The following is a 20467-nucleotide window of genomic DNA, read 5'->3' as shown; positions in this document are numbered from 1 at the left end:
CTGACATCCAATATTTTTAGAGTACTGTTCTGATTAGAAAAATTCTTTGGTAAGGCTATATGTGCACCAGTCCTAGAAAAAGTGGAACACCTGGGCTGTTGCTTGATAGAGCTGGCTGCTATGAAGTTTACAGTAGGAAGGTCTTTCTGAATTCTCAGAAACTCTAGAAACTTCTGGAGTGATGAGTCTTCACTCCAGAGCTCTGTTATTTGTGGAACTAAGCTGATTTTGAGGGTCTGCTTTATTCTAGTCTCCCTTTTAATTATTTTTCACTATCTCAAAGCTTTTCACAGATTCTTTTCTTCCTTTTTTAATTCCTTTTGTTTTTACAAAAACTATTTCAGATTTTATTTAGTGACAAATAGGTTTCTATCATGCTTGGACCACTATACATGCCTTAGCAACTTTATTGATGTATAATTTATATATTATAAAATTTACCTGTTTAAAGTGTACAATCAGATGAGTTTTAGTATATTTATAGAGTTGTACAACCATCACCATAATCTAATTTTAAAACATTTTCGTTATCCCCAAAGGAAACCTTGTATTTATTAACAGTACCTTCCCAATCCTACCTCTCCAAGCCCTTGGCAACCAGTAATAGACTTCCTTTTTCTACAGATTTGCCTATTTGTGACATTATGTGTAAATGGTACCATACAATATGTGGTCTTTTTTGTCTGGCTTCTCTCATTTAAGGAGCCCTAGTGGCGCAGTGGTTCTGTGCTGGGATGGTAACTGAAAGGTCGGTGGTTCAAACCCACCAGCTGTTCTGCGGGAGAAAGATGTGGCAGTCTGCTTCTGTAAAAATTCATAAGCTTGAAACCCTATGGGCAGTTCTACTCTGTCTTATTTTGTTGTTAGGTGCCGTCAAGTTGGTTCCGACTCATGGTGACCCTATGTAAAACAGAACGAAACGCTGCCTGGTCCTATGCCTGGTCCTATAAACCAAAAACCAAACCCTTTGCCATCGAGTCGATTCCAACTCATAGCAACCCTATAGGACAGAGTAGAACTTCCCCATAGAGTTCCCAAGGAGTGCTTGGTGGATTCTAACTGCCAACCTTTTGGTTAGCAGCCATAGCACTTAACTACTAGGCCACCCGGTCCTATAGGGTCACTGTAAGTCGGAATTGAATCCACAGCAACGGGTTTAGTCTTTCATTTAGCGTAATGTTTTTGAGATTCATCCATATTGTAGCACAAGTCGTTATATCATTCCTTTCTATTGCTGAATAATATTCCATTGTATTTTGTTTACTCATTCATCAGTTGATAGACATTTGGGTTGTTTTTGATGTTATTATAAATGGACTTGTTTTGTTAATTTCATTTTTGGCTTGTTAATTGCTAGTGTATAGAAATATAATTGATTTTTTTATGTTGATCTTGTATCCTGAAACCTTGCTGAACTTTTTCATTAGTTTTAATAGTTTTTTTGGCAGATTCCTTGGGATTTTCTATATACAAGATCATGTCATCTGTGAATAAAGACAGTTTTACTTCTTCCCTCCCAATCTGGATACTTTTATTCTTCTCACAGTTTCTGCTTCCACCTCTTTAGTTTGTTAGAATGCCTCATGGTTCTGACTCAGTACCATAGCTTTTCAATTGTTACCTTTTTGGATGCTCCGAAATTTTAAGTCTAAATTTGAGAAAATAATACAGAGATGGAGAAAAACAGAGTCCACGTGGCTCCAGTATTAATTATCATATCTGGAGTTCCTAGGTGTTGCAAATGGTTAAGTGTTTGGCTCTTAACTGAAAGGTTGGTAGTTCAAATACACCCAGAGGCACCTCTGAAGAAAGGTCTGTAATCTATTTGAGAAAAATCAGCCACTGAAAATCCTCTGGAGGAGCATTCTACTTTCACACATATGGGGTTGCCATGAGTCAGAATTGACTTGAGGACAACTTTTTCATTTGTTTGTTTGGGCAAAGCTTTGCATATGTGTCTAGATCTCTGGCTAGTAAACGCTGCCTTTGGGTCAGAAGACCAAGAATAAGCTGTGTTCAGAGAGCATGGGAGGCCACAGGTCTGGGAGCTCATGATGTTTTCTTTAGAATGGGCTGTAGGTATGACCAGTCTTGAAGCTGACATGGACAGGACAATATTATCATAGTAGGCATTTTTGTATCTTTTTTTTTTTTTAATTGAGAAGACTTCTTTGTAATGTTGTTGGTTGAAATGGAGTAGGAATTCTAAATATTTTTAGGTTGCCGGATAAGATAACTGACTGGTTTCTGTTCTCTAAAAAGTGAAAGCATCACACTACTTTCTGATGCTTAACCTTCATTATCTTTAGCACATTTCATTGAAAGAGCTCATTTAATATTCCAAGAAGATAAATATCTCCAAGATAACTAGTGGTTCCTTCATCTCTCTCTACGCTCTCCAAGAAATGCTTTCTTTGTAATCAGTTACTTTGGTAAACGTTTATTGAGATCTGTTTTACGTAGAACATACAGTATGTGCTATGCATTGGGGCAATAAGTGAGGGTTTGTTTGTAGGGGAGGAGGAGGTCCCAAAGGAATGAACGACATAATTCCTGGGGCTTTTAGTTCCCTGTAGAAGAAAAGTTTAAACATATTATACAATTTGAGAATAAGTACAAAGTAACATGTAGTCTCAAACTGCAGAGTAACACAGTACAATTTGGATACATATATGATGAGAAAAACAAAATCATGAGGTGTAATCAGTTCAACACTCTGCTACTGAGCAGAGATACCTGTTGCTGTCAAGTCGATTCTGACTCATAGTGACCCTACAGGACAGAGTAGAACTGCCCTACAGGGTTTCCAAGGCTGTAATCGTTACATAAGCAGACTGCCACATCGTTCACCTGTGAAGCGGCTGGTGTGTTAGAACCACCAGCCTTTTAGTTATCAGCCAAGTGCTTAACCACTGAGCAACCAGGGCTCTGTCCAGGGATACAGAGATGAAAAAGACATACTTTCTGCCCTAAAGATTCTTACAGTAATAGATAAGCATGTAATTGAAGCTCAAAAATATTACTGCATTGTCGTGGGTGCCTTTGGCATAAGAGGACTGTCATACTGTGTGTGGCCCACTGCTTTTGGCAGGAACTGCCAGAAGTACCATCACTAAGCTAATTTCTAAAGAGAATACAACCACCTCTGTAAGACCATGATCATAGGCCTAAGCTATGTGTCACAGAGTGTTTAGCAAAATATAATTTTTAAATGTGTATGTGGATAACTTAAAAAGTATTAACTGGTCTTTTAGAGGTGAAATACTGACTTAGAATCTTTCCAAAATAGATTGTCTCAACTTTGTCCGATGTAGTTTTAATTCCTGTACTAATTTATGCCACCATTGCCAATCACTTAACTTTTCTCTACCGAACTTATCATGGCCTAACTAACTCAGGTAACTGAAGTGGAAGGAGACACAAATGTGGGAACTAAATGCTCTGGATGCTTGGTGCAAATAATTTCTTTTCTCTGTTTTTTCATATGCAGATTTGAAAGCCATAGTGTTTTAATTTCTCTTTATATAAAAAGAGGTAAAAGAAGTACACAGTTCATGCGATAAGCCCATGGGCCAAATACAGTTAAAAAATTAAAAAAAATCTTTTTTTAATAACTAAGACTGAAATAAAGAACCGCTAAGTTTTGCCTCAGGCATTTTGTTTACAGGAATCTAGGAAAGGCTCCATCAAGGGATTCATCTCCCAGATCAAACTGTGAGTTCCTTTAGGACAGAGATTGTGCCTTTTAACTCACAAGCCTAAGTTTCTAAAATAATCTCTGGCATACAGCATGCCTTCAAAGCATGATGGTTGGGGTGGATGAACTTCACTGAAAGTTGCCCAGTTAGAAGCTTTTCCGGCCGTCAAGACTACAACTCCCAGAATGCCATGTTCCCCTTGCGCTCTCGGGACTAAGGCGAGGAAGTTCCAGCACCCATTGCGCCAGATCGAGACTACAATTCCCACTACGCTCAGGGGTTCCGGAAGCCTTGTTAAACACTACCTGTTGCCATAGCATCCGGGTCCGGACCAACCAACCCGGACGCTCGCGCCTTGTGGAGGCGGGCCTTTCTCACTTATGACCAACCGGAGGCAAGTTTGTTGTGACACGTGACCGGAGGGGGCGGGGACTCCGGACGCGCGCCTTCTCCTTGCTCCTTGGGGTCGTGGCCTTCTTCCCGCTGTGCACGGAAAGTGTCGCGGCACCTCCACGCGCGTATGTGAGCGTGGGGTTTGCAGTGCTCGTGAGTCCTCGCTAAGTCGCTGCAGGAGCAGACGCGGGAGCCATGGGCGGGACGGCTAGCACCCGTCGGGTCACCTTTGAGGCAGACGAGAATGAGAACATCACGGTGGTGAAGGGCATCCGGGTGAGTGAGCGGGGCGGGCAGAGCGCAAGCACTCGGACCCCAAAGCCTGGCCTCCCAGGACCCGTAGCCTGTGTCCACTGTCCCAGCCCCCAGTGTTGCACGGGGAGAGGCCCGGAGTTTCATGTCTTGGGACCTCCATAGGAAGAATAGTTTACGGTTGTGTACAAGTGCTAGGCGGTGTGCTGGGGCGGGTGTAGGATGCCAGGTTGAGTTAGATCCTCCAGGGTTGTACAGTCTCATCTTGAGTGTACTGCTCAGTGGTTGTGGGACTTTATTTGCAACCCTTCTCTCACTGTACTCATATGTGAAATGGGTCTTTTCTTACTCCTCCGGGTTTCAGGACCCAAATTCTGCTTTTCTGTTACCTGTTAGGGTAAATTGGCAATTTAAGGAGCCTCTTGATTTGTTCTTTGTCATCTAGTGCTCTCCCTCTGATACGTTCCCCCCCCCCCAAGACACACACCCACACCCCTCCACTTTTCTAGCTGACTTTGGGTGACTTCTGCCTTCTCCTTTCTTCGCTTTCACTTGATATCTGTCTTTCCCAGGCGCCTCCTCTGTGACCTGCTGCACTTGAGTCTTGGACTAGGCCCAGTGTTTCAGGACTAACGCCTGCCAGCCTGCTTAGTTGGCTAGAGGTTGAGATAGATTTGCAGTTTTTCAGACCACTAGAAGTCATAGGGAAGCCCTGGTGGCGTAGTGGTTAAGAGCTACGGCTGCTACGCAAAAGGTTGGCAGTTCGAATCCGCCAGGCGCTCCTGGGAAACCCTATGGGGCAGTTCTGCTCTGTCCTATAGGGTAGCTATGAGTCGGAATTGACGGCAACGGCTTTGGTTTTTTTGGTAGAAGTCATACACCCAGTTCTAGACCGAGACATTGTAGGGAGGTTTTTCTTATTTTTTATGCCTCTTGCCTGTGCTTGATACATAAACTGAAAACTTGATTTTTCTTTAGGGTGTCAGTATGCCAACACTAACTTCATTAACAGTCCGCTGCACCTGACTTTGGAGCCTCACATTTTTGGAAGTATGATGCCTGAACCTAGTAAATAAAGCAATCTTAACTTCAGAAAGTTTTATAATATTTTATATGCTTCTTCCTGTTATTGCACAGCCAGCATAAGTAAATTAAATGTGTAAATTGTTTTCAGCATTTGTTACTAGGAAATAAAGCCTGGTAAATATTTAAAGTGTTTAAAAACTTTCTACTCTGAAGCTGTTATCTGGAAAAGGATTTATTAAAGTTTTTGTTTTAGAAACTCAAGACTGTTGAACTGTATTTTTGGCCAGAGGCCAGCCTTTCCTTATATTAATGGTAGTACCACATTCTGTAATAAAATGTCTGAGGCTACATTCTTTGCGTTATCGTGGTTTAGTTGGTACTCTTTGGAGTAAAATAAAAATTACTGTAAACACTGAGTTTTAAGCAGAGGTTTGTTTAATCTTACCTTTAGGCCGTGAGTGTTCCACATCAGAGAGTAAATGTAAGAAAAAGTACAGTTTTGGTCAAGAAGACATTGGTTAGACAAATGTGTAAATCCACATTCTCATGCTTTAATTCAGACAGTAGTGATAGCGAACAAAATGGAAGGAGAATTTGGCCACAGTACAGACATTCATATGAAGTATTAGATAAGGTTAAATAGGATAAATATGACAGTAGGGATATGTGTTAGATTAAAATGGAAAGTTTTTTTTTTTTTTAAATAAAGAAGCTATGTCCTTTGGACACCTGAATTGACAGAAGCATTCTTGCATTCTTTATTGTTTTCTTTCTCCTGTATCATGTCTTATCTGCATTGAAACAATTCAAGCACATGCCATGCTCATTTTGATCTCTGTGCTTTCCTTCAGAATATACTGTTCATCTGGAATGCCCTTGGCCTGTGCCCTGCTGCTTCAAATCCTTCTTTTTCAAGGGTGACTTGTAATCTCTCTGAGCCTCAGCTTTCTTATCTGCTAAATGTATGCCTCTAAAGACCTCTGATCTTTTCTGGTTTTGACTTTGAGTCTAGTTGCAGTGTAAGTGTCTTGTAGCCATACTCAGCCCGTTGCTGTTTTCTCTAAAAATGGCATGCTGTTGAATTGTTGAGTAATCAGAGGTGATTCTCATATCTTGGAGGTCATGGTAAAAAGAGCATGAACTTGTTTTATTTCAGTTTTAATTTACTAGCCTTTCATCTGTGGACAAGTCACTTCTCCAATCATGTTTCCTTATCCCGAGGGGGAATACCATCACTTACCTTAATTGATTGAGGTAAGAAGATGATAGGATTCCTTCAGCATCTAAAGTTCTAAGACTCTTTGGAAGTGTTGTGTAGCGTGGTGGAAACAGCATGTGCTTTGGAGCCAGGCAGACCTGGTTTGGATCCCAGCTCTGCTGCTCACTAGCTGTGTGGCCCTGGACAAGCCACTTTTGATTGTGTTTCTTTATCTGGAGAATGCAGCCTGCTTGTGAGAATTATAGGAGCCCTGGTGGTGCAGTGGTTAAGAGCTCAGCTGCTAAATGAAAGGTCAGCAGTTTGAACCTACCAGCTAGCTGCTCCTTGGGAATAAGATGTGACAGTCTGCTTTTGTAAGGACTTACAGCCTTGGAAACCCTATGGGGGCAGTTCTGCTCTATCCTACAGGGTCTCTATGAGTCAGAATCGACTTGACGGCAACGAGTTTGGTTTTGTTTTTTTGATATGTAAGCATCTAACACAGTACCTAGTACTTCATGAGTAGCAGCTGTTAGTGCTATTCAGCGCAATGGCTACGTAAACTTAATGAACTTAAAGTAACTGGATAAAATAAGAGCATGTTGTGCCTCATGAAGGACGCCTACAGGTGTCCCTCACAGAGTGTGGACTGGGAGATGGGAGCCCTGCGTGATTTTTGCCTAGGCTTTTGTAGATGCTTTTCAGCTGATCTTTATGTTGTCTTGGCTCAAAGCAAGTACCTTGTTTCCTTTTTTTTTTTTTAAATGAACTTCTGAGGCATAGGGAAGTGTAAGAAATTGCATTCTCAGTGTTATAAGTGAGCCACTGTTTAGCTCCGTTGGTTCAAACATGGTGCTGCTGAAGCCTGGACTTTAGTTTTGAATTCAGATGGGTTAGGTCAGCTTGGAGCCCTGGTGGCACGGTGGTTAAGTGCTCAGCTGCTAACCAGAAGGTTAGTGGTTTGAACCCACCATCCACTCTGGGGGATAAAGATGTTACAGTCTGCTTCCATAAAGATTAACCTTATGAGAGCAGTTCTCCTGTGTCCTTTAGGGTTGCTAAGAGTTGGAATCCACTCGATGGCAATGGGTTTGGTTTTGGTAGGTCAACTTTGGCTGGAGAAGGCTTTCCAACTTTGCCTAATTGATGGCCGAGATTAGGTTGTAAGAAACAGTGTATCAATGATTCAGCAGAGCCAGTCTTTGCTGGAAAACCAGTGCTTGTTCTTTTCTACTGATAAGGACAGTCATTTCATCTTCATTCGTCTTATATGCAGAATCACATTTAGTGAGCAATGTAAGGTTTTCAGTAAGTAGGCTGAGTTTATTAATAGATCATGTTTCCAGACTTTTCTTGCTGGGATCCTCAGCTACACTTAAAAGAATTACTTACAATTTTAAGTTAAAATTTCTTCTCTCCTACCAGGTGTTATTTTCCTAGTATCTACGGGGTCTTGTTTTCTCCCCTTATCCTTAGCAGTTCGTAGCATTTTCCATCTTCTGTAAAATAACCTGTGTTCTTACACCCGATTTGAATTTAGAATCTGAAACAACTTGTATGGGTTGGATGAAAGGTCACCTTCCTGCCTTGTCCTCCTCTCCCAGTCTAAAATAAATTTCTACTGATAAAATTACCACCTCTTTTCCATACTCACATTGCATGTGCTTAATAGGATTTTTGTGAGCACCTGCTGTGCCGGCTTGGCGAGTCTGCCTGTGACTCAGTCATTCACACGTTGATCTGAAACATCAAAGCTGTATGAGTGAACTCTTCAAGAGCAAATGCCAACTTCAATGAGTATCATTTTCAAAGAAATGTTTATCATGCTTTCCAGGCATAAACTACTCTGTGCAACTGGCCTTGAAGTTGCGGCTGAAATTCACAGGAGCGGTGGGTGATGGTAGTGTGGATACTTACATGGAATGCAGCTAATACTTTGGGAAGTATTGGCAATTCACAGCTCCCAGATAAAGAAATTACTTAATGTGGCGTGTTGTTGATGGCTCTAGAGGAGAGACTACACACATTCCATCACTCATTGGGAGGTTATTCAGTTAACTGGTAGTGCTTGTTCACTTTCAGCTCAAGATTCCATGAGTCACTTGGGCAAAGCACTCTCTTAAGCTTTCTAAGATTTTATAAAGCAAGTACAAGTTCCTGGTCCCCACTAATGACAAATATAAAGAAACACAAGTGAGAAACTACAAACATACGCTAAGATTAATACATATTGTGTGTATGTATATATAGATATATATAAACTCAAACCCATTGCTCTCTCTCAGTAAATAATTTCTTCTGTTTTTGGAGCCTGTGACTTAAAATGGTAGTGGAAAAGCAGACCAATACCCTCACAGAAAATGACTGGTGCTACATGGGAGGGAGACCAAGAGAGAAGAAAACAGGTCAGCTTCCTTTAATCACTTTGATAAGACACATCTGCAAGTGGTTGGGTCAGGTCTGTCTCACATGGCTCCTAACTTTACCTGTCGGAGAAGGGCAGGTTACAGAGTTCCCCTCCTCCTTTTCCTCTGTTGCCTTGGAAGTAGAAACATCTTATCTTTAGCCACCTCACTCAGTCTCCTGTTGGAGAAAATGCTGGGTCTGGACTGGTAGGTGGTGTATTTGTGTTAATTTTGGGTAAGATCAACCACGGTGGATGAGAAGAGCAGAGTGGGAAGAAGAAAGATGGCACTCGTCTATTTCTCTTCTCTGGAGCGTGTGTTGGTGTGGTGAGTAGTACAGCCTGAAACTCAGAAGGCCCCCTTTGCTTCAATTTGTCTTTTGGAGCAGTAGAGAATAGGGTGGATAGTCAAGGTAAGTGGACTGAATTCTGCTCTGTTGGCAGATTTGCTTCACTCGGTGCCCTCTTAGAGCAGTGGTTCTTTTAGCTCAGACCTCAGATCACTTGGAGTCTGTAAGCTATGGACTCTGCTCAGAAAAATGCATCTGAGCAAACAATTTTCCCTATAGTTGAGGAATTCATCCGTGGACTCCTCAGGGTATGATTCCTAGCATTACTCGGGGCGAGGAGTGTATTTCACCATTCTTTGCTTGAAGTAATTTCTGCAAATTGCACTTGGTATTGCCTTGACATAGATTCCAGAGATGGCTGGAATCTGGGTATGGTAGGTATCACTAAATTGGAAACACCTCTTCTAAAACAAGTGCCCTATTTAAGAAGAAACCTGTTTCCTGAAGAAATTGCTTCTAATGCAAGGGCAGCGTATCCAGCTGTTGCAGAAACTTATGTTGTAGCTTTGACTTCTTTATGGATCAGTTAGCATCACAAAGAAGAGTTGTTCTACAGTTACAGATTGTATGTATAGCCATGGCCAGTGTCTGAGTCTCATCAGCTGCTTCACAAGTGAGTACCCCAGTTCACAAAGGAGATCAGGTGAGTGTGCAGCTGGAGGTCAGCTCATCTCCAAAACGCAAACCAAACCCACTGCTGTCGAGTCTGTTCCTACTGTAGCGACCTCGTAGGGTTTCCAAGGCTGTAATTCTCTATGGAAGAAGAGTGCCATGTCTTTCTCCTGTGGAGTCACTGGTGGTTTTGAACTGCCTACCTTTCAGTTAGCGGTCCATTGCTTTAACCACTGTGCCACCAGGGCTCCTTCAGCTCAGCTCAGATGGTGTTAACTTCTGATACAAAGGATAATATGGCATGGCTGTTGCTTTTTGTCAGCTTAACAGAGTGGACTGGAATGGGCCAGATCAAGCTTGGTGCTGGCAGAGTCAAAACTGCTGGGTGCCATGGGCGCGCCATTGGATGAGCCCAGGGATGCACTGGTTGAGTGACTGTAAAGAAGAAAGGAAGGAGGTTGACTCCCATAAGGCAACCCCACAAATGTTTATCAGCTTAAAAAATAAATTGTGCTCCTTGGATGACATGCTTATAAATTTCCTGAAATTTAACCAAAGACCACACTGGGAAATGTTTTGAATAGATAGAATTTGACATTAGCTACATTTGAGGCATCAGAGAAGCCACAAAAATAATGAAAAAAGATTAACAAGAAACGCTTAGTAATTATGTTGAAGGAGGCATTCCACTTTTACTACCCAGAGATGCAGAGAGAGGGACCCCTGAGCACCTCACATCCTCCCACCAGGGTTCATGGCAGCTGTTACCAGCAGTAGCTTTAGGCCTAGTCATGGGCTCTGTAGAGAAGGAACCCAGTGCAGACTCAGGCTGAGTTGATAAGAATGAACCAAGATGAAATAAAAATCAGTCGAAGTCCCCATAACAGGAGCTGTATGGGTAATAACTACCAAATATTTGTGTAGCACATTATAGCTTATGATGTACCTTTAATCCTCCCCATAGTCTGGAGGGTTGGTAGTATCATTTGTCAGATGAGGAAAGTGGGGCCCATTGAGGTGAGGTGACTTCTCTAGGGCTAGATGACTAGTAGTGGCCAGTGCTTTTTCCTTTATTTTGGGTCAGCTTTTTATTTTACTTGCTCAAGGAATGATGATTTCGAGGATACTTTAGGGTTCGGAGGGAATTTTTGTACCAGACATTTCAAAAATACAGTAGATGATGGCAAAGTGTTATTTAGAAGAAAGGGTGGCTGTCTCCAATACAGGTGAAAATTTATAGCTAAGACTGATTTTTAGCAAACACACTTTTAGATTTGGTAGAATGTATTTTTAGTGTAGTTGTAGCCCCTTTACTTTGGCCTGAAATATAGAAATATAGATTAAAATATAGAATTATATACATAAATTATATATAAATTAGCTTTATATTTATAAATTAATATATAACATAGCATATGAGTCATGTAATCATATATAGTACATAATAGTACTATAATACATATAATAGCATATTATATATACTATGTTACAACATACTACATTAACACATTAGATATTATATAAAAGGAGCGCTGGTGGCATAGCGATTGAGCACTTGGCTGCTAACCGAAAGGTTGGTGGTTTGAACCCACCAGTCACTCCGTGGGACAAAGACCTGATAATGTGCTCCTGTAAAGCCTAGGAAACTATGGGGCAATTCTACTCTGTCTTATGGGGTCACTATGAGTGGGAATCGGCACACAACAACAATTTATTGTATATAAATTAAATGAGCTTTACTTAAATTATATATCAATTAAAATAGCTTTGAACATTCTAAAAACTAAAAGGGCCATTTATCTCCTACAGAGGAAGTGATACATTTTTATTTTATTATATTGCATGAGAATGAAGAGACTGGGAGTTACAGCTTCTGGTTCTGATGCTGCCAGTAACTGGATGTCGCTCAGAACCTCATTTTTCTCACCTAGAAATTGAGGGGATGGGAGTCCATCTTCAAGGCTTTTTCCTAAGACGTGTCTCAGCAACATTCCCATGGCTCTCAGTTGTTAGAAAAGATGCAGTTGCCTCTGGCATCTTCAAATGGAGAGTCCCTTGGCACTGTACTGTCTTACTTCTGCTTCTCTTCCAAGAAAGGAATTATGGGTTTGTCCTTCAAAGATGACAAGTTTTGAGTTGTAGTTTTCCCTTTTGCCATCTCACCTCCTTTCTGATCTTGGCCCTGAGGAGTAAGTAACTGTTCAGATATAAACTGTTTTGTTCACTGATGTGTCCCAAGGGCCTACACCAGAGCCTGGCTTCGTATTCATTTGTTGAATGAATAGATCACATGGTATTATAGGGCTCTCAATCTTGTAGAAAGGTAGGCAGAAAAACAAATACTTGTTCCATAATTGGAGTGCTGTCTTGGAGGATTGTGCAAGCTACAGTGGGGCACAAGGAGGCATAACTTTTGGTAGGCAGTGTTGGAATGAAACGGGGAACTGGTCTGGTCAGAGAAGCCTTTGGGATGGTTGAACTGGATCACAAAAGGTGACTCCTAGGATCCAGGGGAGAAGGCAGTGTGGGCATGTGTAAAGGCAAAGAGATGGCAACAAACAGCTAGTTATGGATGGGGAACAGAGTGTGAAAATAATATTATAGAAGTTGAGGTTGGAGAGTTAGGCTATGAGCAAATGATGGGGAAGTCTTGAATGTCATGCAGAAGAACTTGGACTTTTCCTGTGAATCAACTAAAAATCAAACCAGTTGCTGTTGAGTTGATTGCCACTCAAGGTGACCTCGTGTCGCAGAGTAGAACTGTGCTCCATAGGGTTTTCAAGGCTGTGACCTTTTGGAAGTATATTGTCCGATCTTTCTTCCAGGGTGCCTCTGGTTGGGTTCAAACCACCAACCTTTCAGTTTGCAGTCAAGTTTTTAAGTTTGTGTCCCCCAGTGCTGCCCTTCCTGTTAAATGAAGGATTAGAAGCAGGGAGTTACCATAATCAGATTTGCATTTTCGGACAATTGATGTCGATACCATGCATTAGGGCGGGGAAAATGGGATGGGAGAAGAGATGGTGAATTCATTAAATCTTTAGAGATTTAGGAAGTCATGACTCAGAATGAGGACGAGAGGAGTTGAGGACAAGTTCCATGTTCTAGTTTAGAAACTGGTTAGAGGTGGTGTTATAAGGGGACAAGGAAAGCAGGGGGAAGAAGAGAGATTTGGAAGACATGAGTTCAGTTTAGGACACATTAGGTTGGTGGTGCTTGTGGTCTGTCCAAGGGCAGCTGCCCATCAGGCAAGCTGATGTGTAGGTCTAGCTCACAGGTCACAGGTCTTGGGCTGGGGAGAATGGATTTAGTATCCATTTATTTATCAACAGTGGTTGAAACTCAAGAGAGTAGGTGAGAGCACCAACAAGAGCACATGCAGTGAGGAGAGAAGAGGGCAAAGAACAGAGCGTGGGGCCCTCTGCATCCAGGATAGGCAGGGAAGGGGAAGCCTGCAGAAGAGAAGCAGTGGCCAGACTTCCAGGAGAGCCAGGACAGGGGCATCTCAGAAAAGCCAGGGGAGGGGTATACAGAAGGAGGGCAGTGGCCGAAGGTGTCAGGCGCTAAAGGGAAGCCCAAGAAATAAGATGTGTCATTATCTGGTCATGGTGACTTTCATCAGAATACTTTCACTCCCGTCTTGGGGGTAAAAGCCACAGAGTGGTGAGCTGCGGAAGTAGATATGTGACCATAGTAGAAGAGATGGAGGACAATAACAAGGAATTTGTTGAAAAAGAAGGTATGTGCGTGTGTTTTGTTAATATGGAAAAGATTTGAGGATGTTACAGGCTAAGAGAGGGAGAGGCTGAGAATCCGGGCCTAAAAGGAAAGTATTGTGGGAGAAAGTCCTTGAGGAAGCAGGAGGGGATGACCCAGACCCGGGCGTCCTTCCTGAGGACGTCTCCTCCACTCCCACCTCTAGCCCCTCTGAGTCTGGCAGTGTAGGGGCGTGGCTAAGAGGGGGACCTTGAGACTCAGACTGCACGGTTTGAATCCTGGGTCTGCTACTGATCAGTGTCTGCTGCAGGGCAAGTGGTTTAATTAATCTGCCTATGCTTCAGTTTCCTCACCTGTAAAGTGGAGTAATGAAGGTGTCTACCTCACAGGATTGGTTAAGGATTAAATGAATAAAGTGCCTGGAGTGGCATAGTGCGTGGGACGCAGTGAGCACTCAGTAGGTGCTAGTTATTTTCAATCTTAAGTGTCTTTTGGACGTGGTCTCTCCTGGATTACCATGTAGTTTTTTTGTTTAACGGAAAACAAGCAAATAGACTAACGTGATTGAGATACAATTTACATAACCTAAAATTAATCCATTTTAAGTGTACAAGTCAATGCTTTTTAGTAAATTTATCGAGTTGTGTAACTATCACCACAACCTGGTTTAAAATATTTTTGTCACTCCAGTCAGGTTCCTCTGCCCGTTTATAGTTAATCCCATTCCCACTTCATACCCTGGTAACCGCTCGTCTACTTTCTTCCTCTATAAACCCGTTGCCATTGAGTCGATTCCGAGTCATAGTGACCCTATAGGACAGGGTAGAACTGCCCCATAGGGTTTCCAAGGCTGTAATCTTTACTGAAATGGACTGCCACATTTTTCTCCTGTGGAGGCGCTGGTGGGTTCGAACCGCTGACATTTGATTAGCAGTCAAGCCCTTAATCGCTGTCTGTATAGAGTTGCCATTTCTGGGCGTTTCACATGGAAGGTTTCATACAATAAGTGACTTTTTGTGTCTGGCTTCTTTCACTTAGCGTAATGATTTTTCTGTCTGTCCATGTTGTAGCAATTGTCAGAATTACATTCTTCTTTGTTGCTGAATTCTGTGGTATGGATAGATAACATCTTGTTTATCCAGTCACCAGTTGATGAACATTTGCTTGTTTCCGCGTTTTGGATATTATGAATAAAGCTGCTGGAACATTTTTGTGCAAGTCTTTGTGTGGATGTATGCTTAATAGCCTCTTAATTGTTCCTTTAGCCTCCTTCAGGGGTCCTGTTTCTGTGCCTGTCCCCCTCCCATCTGTTTGTGACACTGTAACTAGAGTGATCCTTCTAAAGTGTCAATCTGGTCATATCCTTACCCTGCTTAATATTCTTCCGTACCACTCAGTTAAGGAGCTCTGGTGGCGCAGTTAAGTGCTACGGCTGCTAACCAGAAAGGTCAGCAGTTTGAATCCACCAGCCACTCCTTGGAAACTCTTTGGGGCGGTTCTGCTCTGTCCTATGAATCGACTCGATGGCAACGGGTTTGTTTTTTTTTCGGTGGCACAGTGGTTAAGCACTTGGCTGCTAACTGAAAGGTCAGTAGTTTGAACCCACCAGCCTGCTCAGCAGGAGAAAGATGTGGCAGTCTGTTTCTGTAAAGATTACAGCCTTGGAATCCCTATGGGGCAGTTTTGCTCTATTCTGTAGGGTCGCTGTGAGTCAGAATCGACTCTACAGCGGTGGGTTTGGTTTGGTTTTTTTAGTGCCCATTTGCCCTTAGGATCAAGTTGATACTCTGGAACTTGAAGGGTTTGCTAAGAAGTTTTCAGAATCCAAAATCTCCTTTCCTTCTCCACCTTTTCTTTCATTATGCCTCTCTCTAATATTGTGCTTCATTCATTCATTCAGTCAGGTGTAATGAGGCTCTGAGGATATAGTAACAGGACAGCATGAAAGGCAAGACCTTAAACAAGATACATCAGATAGGTGTAAGTACTGTAAAGAAAACAGGATGATGTGAAGTAGTTGGGGGGCTGGTGACCCTCAGATCTCCAGCCCTGCGTGTTCCCCAGAGCCTCCGCCCTGTTGCCAGCTGCTACTTGATGTCTCCACCTGCATGTCTACGAGTGGCAAGCCATGTTTGTTATCTGTGCCGTAACGTGCTTCCTTCTCCCTGGAGCAGTCTTACTTTGCACCCTCTCTTCCTAACTCCTGTTCGTTCTTCCCTTGTAAGTTTTCCCTGACCCTCTGCTCCAGCCCCAACTGCACCCCAGCTCCAAAGCCTGGTCAGATACCCCACCCTTCATGCTTTCTGTACTCCCATTATAGGCTGACATACCTTAAGTCATTGTATTTAAATGCCTGATGATTGTCTGTTTCTGCCACGCTGCTTTAAGTAACTTGATGACTGTTGAATACCCAAGTTTAGCCTAGATCACCGTCTGTCCCTGTGTCGTACTGTGGTGGCTTGTGTGTTGCTATGATGCTGGAGGCTATGCCACCGGTGTTTCAGATACCAGCAGGGTCACACTCAACGGTAGACAGATTTCAGGGGCACTTCCAGACTAAGACAGACTAGGAAGAACGGTCTGGCAATCTGTTTCAGAAAATTAGCCAATGAAAACACTATGGACCACAATAGAATATTGTCTGATATGGTGCTGGAAGATGAGCACGTTAGGTTGGAAAGCATTGCACAGTAGCAGCAACAACACACTCACATATGCCAACCAGCAATAGCAGCCTAGTTCCTGTCATGCTTGGTGTTGAAAGAGTGATTGTGGTTAGCCTTCAACGGGTGGGAAGGAGGAACACCGTTTCCTTTGGGATTGGTGGGAAGGAACTAAGGCCTGTTGCATGCGTGATTAAGTTTGTGGGGTCAGGAGAAGAAAGTTGAAGGAGTTCGGATGGCTTATGTTTTCTCAGCGATTACAGTGTGGTGCACAGTATAAAATGAGCACAGTTATTTATAATGAGCAATTAGCAGTGCATTAGAAGAAAGAAAGGAGTAGTGCTGTGGGGTGCATCTTGAAATCTTAAAACTATTTTTACTTGCTTTTAGTTTTATAGCTGTTAGATTCAACCGCATTTCTTGAGGGCATTCATTATATATAGTGATACGGATGACTAAATTACTTGGATGTTATTGTACAGTTTTTTTCTTTCCCCCCTTGTTCTTTCGTAATTGATTTTATTTTGATGTTGCTTTTTCAGCTTTCGGAAAACGTGATTGATCGAATGAAGGAAGCTTCTCCGTCCGGTTCGAAGTCTCCGCGGCATTCTGGTGGTTATGGTGCCTCAGGTATTTCAGAATTTCAGTTGGAGGGTTTTTAATAGAAAAATGATACGTAGTGAAAGTTCATTCTATTGTCAAGCCCCCTACATTTCTGCCTTTTGTTATTTGGATGTTGGCATGTTTATAGGGAATATTTGAAATCAGTACCGGGGCTTCTCTTAAAAAATGTTTTGCACTAAAAATGGAATCTACTTTCAAACAGTCTTTCTTTTAAATTTTGTTTTCTCATTCCTGAAGCCTCTAGCGGGCTTTGGAAGGGTTTGTCATTTTTTTGTGTGTAAAGTGGATTGCTTATAGGCATATTACACATGCAAGAGTAAATACTTATTTAAAAAAAAAACAGTGACACCGGGCACCCTGCTAACTCAGAACTGAAGCCACTCCTGAAGTCCATCCTTCAGCGAAAGATTAGACAGGTCTATAAAACAAACAGTAACACAAGTGAGGAATATGCTTCTTAATCAAGTATATGAGACCAAATGGGCAACACCAGCCCAAAAGCAAAGACAAGAAGGCAAGAAAGGACAGGAAAACCGGACAAATGGACCCAGTGAACGGGGTGGAAAGGGAGAAAGGGAGAGTGCCGACACAATGCAGGGAGTGCAACCCATGTCGCAAAACAATTCGTGTGTAAATTTTGAATGAGAAACTAATTTGCGCTGTAAACTTTCACCGAAAACATACACACAAAACATTGAACTTAGAAAATATTGATTTACTCTTTCCAAATTGTGATTTGATTTACTGTTTCCAAATTGCAAAATATCTCAAATGATTCTACTTTTTTATTGATTTCTTCTAAACTTATGCAAGATCTTTTTCCCTTACAGTCAGTCTTAATTACCGATGAAAATATAATATTAAATGAAATCTCTAGAGAATTCTTGAGCCAATTTTATCTATAGATACTGTTGGAGAAGAGAACTAATACTATTTCCAATCCCTTCCCTCTCGTCTGCCTCATCCATCTATTCCTTCAACAAATATTTATTGAGCATCTGCTATGTGCCAAGCACTGTTCTTGTTCTCATTGGTGAAATGGCAATGAGAAAATAATCGGTATGATTAATCTTGGACTAAGTGAGAGTTTTCTGTATTTATTAGAAAGGAGTATTGTGTAGTAAATCTGGTTACAGCCCATGAAATACATTCAGAAAGATGAAATGCTGCCCAGTGCTACCCTCTGGGGCAGTTGTGACCCCTTACTAATCATTAAATCAGTAAATGTGAATTGAGCAGAAAGTACCAAGATGAATAAGAAAGCGTTCTTGCCCGTTTGAATCTTCTTGTTTAGTAGGAGAGTTAAGAAAGGTTCACAATTAATTAACACTAGACAGAAAGAGACCAGAATCTCCTTCTTAGAAATAACTTTTTGAGGCGTCTGGGCCACATTCTTGGTTTTCCTGCAACCTTAGTTAAAACCTGGTTTCCTTTGCTGATCCCCACTAAATCATTTCATCCAGTTGTGTGGCTTCCAACTAATTATCTAGATGCCTCTGACTCCCAAATTGGTATCTCTACCCCTGACTTCTACCTGAAACTCCAGAGTCTAACAGACAATTGCCTGCTTGAAATCCACCTAAAGATCTCAAACTTAACATAGCCCAAAGAAATTTTTCTTTGTTCTTCCCCATACTTGCTTCTCCTCCCCATCTTTCCCAGTAAATGGCTTAGGTAGTCAAGGCCAGAACCTGGGATTCAGCCTTGTTTCTTCCTTCCCTCACTCCTTACCTCAGGCCAGCAGCAATTTTGTCAATTCCTTCTCTAAAACATGTCACATTGGTTTCTTTTGGGTCCATCTCCACTGCTACAGCCCCAATCCGGGTAACCAGCATCTCTTAACCTTGCCTTCTGCAGAAGCCTCTTAACTGCTCCCCTGTTTCCACTCTTGTTTCCCTACTCTGACCTCTGCACACAGCGACCTTAGCAACCTTTTAAAAAAGTGAATCAATTGATGTCGCATCCTAGTGGTGGTTCTCCATGGCACATGGAATGTAATCTGAACTGCTTCCCTTGGCCACCAAGGCACAACATGACCAGTCCCTGTCCACCTTACCAACATCTTCTCCCACTACCCTCCCTCTTACTTACTGTGACTCTTATTTCCACCAGAAGATCAGCTCCTGGGACTTCGTCAGCTTGGTCAAAGCTGAATACCCAACTCCTAGGATAGTACCTAGTTCCTAGAGAGTACTTAGTAAGTACTTGTTCATTTAAGGTTAAATCCCATTGTTGTTAGGTGCTGTCGAGTCAGTTCCAACTCATGTGACCCTATGTACAACAGGATGAAACACTGCCTTGTCCTGCACCATCCTCACAATCATTGCTATGTTTCAGCCCATTGTTGGCAGCCACCGTGTCAGTCCATCTTGTTGAGGGTTTTCCTCTTTTTCGCTGACCCTCTACTTTACCAAGCATGATGTCCTTCTCCAGGGACTGGTCCCTCCTGCTAACATATCCAAAGTGTGTTGAGATGAAGTCTCTCCATCCTTGGCTTCTGAGGAGCATTCTGGCTGTACTTCTTCCAAGACAGATTTGTTCGTTCTTCTGGCAGTCCATGATATAGTCAATATTCTCTGCCAACTGCACAATTCAAAGGCATCAGTTCTTCTTTGGTCTTCCTTATTCATTGTCCAGCTTTCACATGCATATGAGGCGATTGAAAACACCATGGCTTGGGTCAGGTGTGCCTTAGTCCTCAAGGTGACATTTTTACTTTTCAACACTTTAAAAAGATCTTTTACAGCATATTTGCCCAGTGCAGTGCATTATTTGGTTTCTTGACTGCTGCATCCATGGGCGTTGATTGTGGGTCCAAGTAAAATGAACTCCTTGACAAATTCAGTATTTTCTCCTTTTATCATAATATTGCTAATCCTGTTATCCTTTTCTTTTTTTAAATTTTTTTATTGTACTTTAGATGAAGATTTAAAGAACAAATAATTTCTCATTAAACAGTCAGTACACATAGTGTTTTATGACATGGTTAACAATCCCATGACATGTCAACAGTCTCCCTTCTCAGCCTTGAGGACCTTTTTTTTTTGGTGAAAATATACATAGCCAAAGTTACACCATTTTGAAAGTTTCTACATGTACAATTCAGTAACATTGATTACATTCTTCCAGTTGTGCTGCTATTCTCACTGTCCTTTTCCAAATTATGCCATCACCATTATCTTCAACTCACTCTCCCCTAGGCTTCCCCATCAAACCTTTTGAGGTGCTGTTGTCAATTTGATCTCACATAAATAATTCTTTTTTTTTTTTGTACCTTAGATGAAGGTTTGCAGAACAAATCGTTTCTCATTAAACAGTACACATATTGCCCTAAGACAATGGTTAACAACCTCATGACATGTCAACACTGTCCCTTCTCAAGCTTGGGTTCCCTATCACCAGCTTTCCTGTCCCCTCCTACCTTCCAGTCCTTGTCCCTGGACTGCTGTGCCTCATTAGTCCTGTTTTGTTTTATGAGGCTGTCCAATCCCCGGCCGAATGGTGAACTTCGGGAGTGACTTCACCACTGAGCT

At 42.0% G+C, this 20467-nt stretch overlaps 1 protein-coding gene across 8 annotated transcripts in view; it reads left to right on the top strand.

The window, feature by feature from the left end:
• Positions 1-4155: 4155 nt before the first annotated feature.
• CHCHD3 (coiled-coil-helix-coiled-coil-helix domain containing 3) overlaps positions 4156-20467 on the top strand; it is a 325632-nt gene continuing 309320 nt past the window's right edge. For 4 of the 8 annotated variants that reach the window (XM_023737121.1, XM_023737119.1, XM_023737122.1 and 1 more), the window contains exons 1-2: positions 4156-4367; positions 16853-16940. In XM_023737121.1, the coding sequence (XP_023592889.1) occupies positions 4287-4367; positions 16853-16940 (169 nt within the window). In that variant the 5' untranslated portion in view covers positions 4156-4286. Of the gene's footprint in view, positions 4368-13531; positions 13670-16852; positions 16941-20467 lie in introns of those variants that run through there. The other 4 variants (XM_023737123.1, XM_023737120.1, XM_023737124.1 and 1 more) reach the window with 4 other exon arrangements.

This window comes from Trichechus manatus, unplaced genomic scaffold (genome assembly GCF_000243295.1).
Source record: "Trichechus manatus latirostris isolate Lorelei unplaced genomic scaffold, TriManLat1.0 scaffold00097, whole genome shotgun sequence".
NCBI classification, from domain to species: Eukaryota; Metazoa; Chordata; class Mammalia; order Sirenia; family Trichechidae; genus Trichechus; species Trichechus manatus.
Note: the sequence above shows the minus strand (reverse complement) of the source record. Positions and strands in the feature narration are given on the sequence as shown.